We start from the raw sequence: 4,158 nt of genomic DNA on the forward strand, positions 1-4,158 counted from the left end.
CTTCTTTTCATAGATGCCTCTCTATATATGTAATAGATGAAACTCCTTCTCAGATAAAACAAAATACAGGGACACCAATCATAAGTACTTATATTTCAATAAAACAGAAGGAAGGATATCAGGATCATAGTCAGTTCGATATTCATCAAGCACTTGCAATAATACAAAAAAAAAATGAACCAAAAACTCGAGCTCAAACCGAATGGATGAGTTGAGATGACAAACAACAGACCTGACCACCACTTCGACCACGTCCCAACTATCTACCCTCTTGGAAACCCCAGGCAAAATCCACACGGATAGGACGATCATCAAGTATAGTACCACTTATATACTTCACAGCATCTTCGGTGTCTTCTCTGGAGTAATATCTGACAAAAGAATTGATGCAATGATAAGCAATAGGATAAATTAATCATATACTCCCTCCGATCTTTAAAGATCTTATTTATAGTAGCAAAAGAAACCAAGATAAAAAAGAAAGAGAGTGTGACAGTGGGTCCTTTTTGTTTATTTAAATAGGAGAGAGAATGTGGTTGTGAGAGAGTGCAAAATTATGTGGGGGTGGGGGGATACAATAGTGTGTGTAAAGGAAACTAACCTTCACCAAATATAGAATAAAGTGAAAGTAGAAAGAGCATTCAAAAACGGACTAAAATGGAAACTAGAAGAACCTTAGAGAATGAAGGGAGTATATTGACAAGTAAAACAATTGTCAAGTTCAAGAAGAACAATAAGTAGATAAGATAAATTGAAACAGAAATAACCAAGTAGATAAGATAAACTGTAGCAGAAATAACAATACAAAACTACATTATTATATACTCATTTTCAACGATATAATACAGAAGAAATAGGTGAAAAAGAACTCAGAAGAAGAACGAGTTGAACAGAAAATACGTATAATGAAGGCAGACAATAAAATTCAAAACTGAAAAAAGCAAAAGATCAATCAACTTCATTATGAGTAAATAAGAAATCACATGTCTTCTAACACCATATTAATCATTTTCAGACATACATAGTACTTTTAAGATTTATATACATGAAGAGCTTGTTGAATAATAAAAAAAAAAAGAATACCACAAAATAATGATGTCAGAAAAACAGATGGACAACTTGCAATAAACTGTAATTTAGAAGAAAAAAAATGTAATTTATTGTAAGTACTATAAATGCACCTTTTGAGCTAGTGACTATGAAGAGAAACATGCAATAATCTGTAATTTAGAAGAAAAACAAATGTAATCAATCGGAAGTTCTACACATGCACCTTTAGAGCTAGTGACTATTAAGAGAAGTTATCCTTACAATACAAAACAAAATCCACAAGGGGTTTTTGAATTCTTATCCAAACCCATGGTCATCTTTTTAATCTCTCCAACCCGAGAAAACAACTCATAAACTTGCTCTTCTGTCGTGTAGAAAGACATGTTTCCAATATAAACAGTAGTTGAGTTCTTTAGTGCTTCCTCAAATTCTTCTTGTGATCCAGGAAATCTCCTATCTCGATAAGCTAAGAGCTTATTTAGATCCTATAACATAAATTGGTAATGAAGATAAGGCAAGGAAGCGTTACATAATGACCAGTTAATGTTCTGCTTCATCAAGCAGAAAGTGCCACAAAAGCGCAAGGCAGAGTTATGAGGATATGTCAAGGAAGCATTACATGAACACCAAATATGTCTACTTTATCAAACACAAAGTCACACAAATGTGAAAGGCAGGATGTCCATTAGGGCAACCTAGACGTAATAAGTCTAACACTTGAGCTGAACTGAGCTCGCACCCTTGGTAACAGTCTAACAGAGGCATGGCGACAATTCTCGTAATACAATAAACACTGATTATGCGTGTTAAGCTAAGATCAAGAAGTCCATATTAAATTATAGTTTAAAGTTCGACAAGAAGATAAATTCAACAAGTGTTTGTTCAAAACTGTGATCTAGTCCATGTGTAATCAAATTCAATATTCTATTGTTGTATCAGTAACATTGTTGTAGATACAAATAATTCCTTCATTGATTCACACTTAAAAGAAGTAATAATAAGCAACTCGCTAAAATGATTAACAACATCAATCTTAACTGACATGCTATGCCAAGAATTCTCTACTTCCCTAAGATGTAAGCCAAAATTTTTTTTCAGAATCTAACTATGTCGAACTGTTGGACACTTGTCTAGAATCTAAAGAATGCGAATAACAAGTTCGAAAGCTATAGCTTTATCTTTAAGAAAATTCAATCATGAATGAGGCCTACTTACCTAGCAACCTATGCCACTTCATTTTAGGCCAACATCATGAAAAAATTTAATAATATAGACGAGACACACACTTAGACAAGTAACCATGTCTACTACGGCGATATGGTTAACTGAATCTCAATAACATAAATGGCAACAACCACATTGTAATTCTCATACTAGAACACGCTCCGAGGCTCCTCATGTTGTATGATGCGTATACCCAAGCAAAAATTATGCTAACAAGCACCTTAGCATTGTCCAAACCACAATAAAATCATGAATAACTTTACAATGGACCATAAATTATTCAACTTGTTATCATTTGAATGTTCTAGGTAATTGCAATTTGCAGCATACAACATAATAACTGAGAGGGTGGGGGAAGTCTTACCTTGAACAAAGAAGCCATTTATATTCCAGAAAACAGGAATAATTACGAAAGAGTCGGGTCTTAAAAGATTTGTAATCTGCAAAGATAGGACAATAATCAACTTTAAATCAAGAAAAATACACACTTAAATGCAGAATGACTAAAAATTCTACCCCAATTTTTCATTCTTAGTTTATCTTCGAAATCATTAAGACCAGGATACCAACCATATGTAGCGAAAGTACCCTCGAAGTATTAGCGTACTACCATATATCTTTACTATTTACTAGAAGTAATGAAAAGCATCAATGTTAGAAAAGCATGAATCTTTAAAAGAGCCCGAAAATTAAAAATCCTTCTTTGTTGCGGTGTTTCCATCTCATACAGATCTTCATATGTGAATTTATTATAATTCACAGCACTCCAAAATTTGATTTACGAAGAACATGTAAATTACCCCGAAAAACATGAAATAAATTCATGATGCACACAATAACAACCGCATAAAATCAACCAATCGGTATGAATAGTCACATGAAGTAGATCTTAAAAATCGCAGGGAACATGAAAAATTGCAACAGAAGTAAGGGAAAAAGAAAAAACCTAAACGTGGAACGAGCTTTGAAGAACCATTCGAGCATGAGTCTCCGTATGCGTTGCGTTTACATTGAAAGAAGCTGAGAGTTCTCTAAAGTTCAGGGTTTTGGCAGGGGGTTGTGTATATGCTCCATATAACATAGTCCGTTCGATATTCATCACGCACCTGCAACAATACACAAAAAATGAACCATCAAAAACTCTAGAATCTAGGGTTTCATGCTTCGTGCTCTTGATTTTCTTATCAGATCTAGGGTTTCATGCTTCGATTTCTTTGAGTGGTCAATGTTTTCTCTCTCTTCGATTGGTCAATTAGATTAAACCCTAGAATTAATTCGAGTAGTTCAGAAAATAAAACCCGAAGGAGTTGTTGATTGAAGAAACATCAAGGTCGACGCTGAGGAGTGGAGCAGCGAGGTTGATTGATTCAACCAATTGAACTGCGGCGGAGGGATGGACGACGTAGGGATGGACGAGGGGGGAAGTGCAGTGCGAGGTTTCATTTGAGAGAGGGTTCAATTGAGAGAGTGAGGGAAAATAATAGAGGAAAGGACTGATGAGGATTGAGGAGGGTCGAATGTTATTTTAGTATGTACAGTGCAAGTTTCATGAATTGAGAGAGGGTTCAAATGCTCGGGTTGTCAACCGGAGCATTTGACAACAAATGCTCGGGTTGATTAGTCAACCGGAGCATTTGAAAAGTAGCAAAAGTAGTTTTTTCCACTAGTGTTTAGGAGGGTTTGTTTGGGACTTGAACCTTTGGAGACTTGCGTTCCTTCCCCCGAAATCACCTTCTTTGGCTTGCTTGAACCCTCCTTTTCCTTCGCCTTTTGTAGAGGAGGCGAGTCTGCCTTGCTTTTGTTGGGCTTCTTTATTCTCTCCAAAACCTATTAAATGAAACCGAGAAACATTCAACATACTTAGTTAATACTTAATATATATGA

The 4,158-nt window shown here is 35.3% G+C and overlaps 1 protein-coding gene across 1 annotated transcript; it reads right to left on the reverse strand.

The window, feature by feature from the left end:
• Positions 1-212: 212 nt before the first annotated feature.
• Positions 213-3,361, reverse strand: LOC104908959 (nuclear cap-binding protein subunit 2-like). Its single transcript, XM_048648131.2, has 4 exons — positions 3,221-3,361; positions 2,639-2,714; positions 1,312-1,535; positions 213-371 (listed from the first exon to the last, which is right to left on the reverse strand). Exons 2-4 carry the CDS (start codon positions 2,654-2,656, stop codon positions 260-262), a joined length of 354 nt encoding a protein of 117 aa, XP_048504088.1. The 5' UTR covers positions 2,657-2,714; positions 3,221-3,361; the 3' UTR covers positions 213-259.
• Positions 3,362-4,158: the final 797 nt, after the last annotated feature.

Source organism: Beta vulgaris, chromosome 7 (genome assembly GCF_026745355.1).
Source record: "Beta vulgaris subsp. vulgaris cultivar EL10 chromosome 7, EL10.2, whole genome shotgun sequence".
Taxonomy (NCBI): domain Eukaryota; kingdom Viridiplantae; phylum Streptophyta; class Magnoliopsida; order Caryophyllales; family Amaranthaceae; genus Beta; species Beta vulgaris.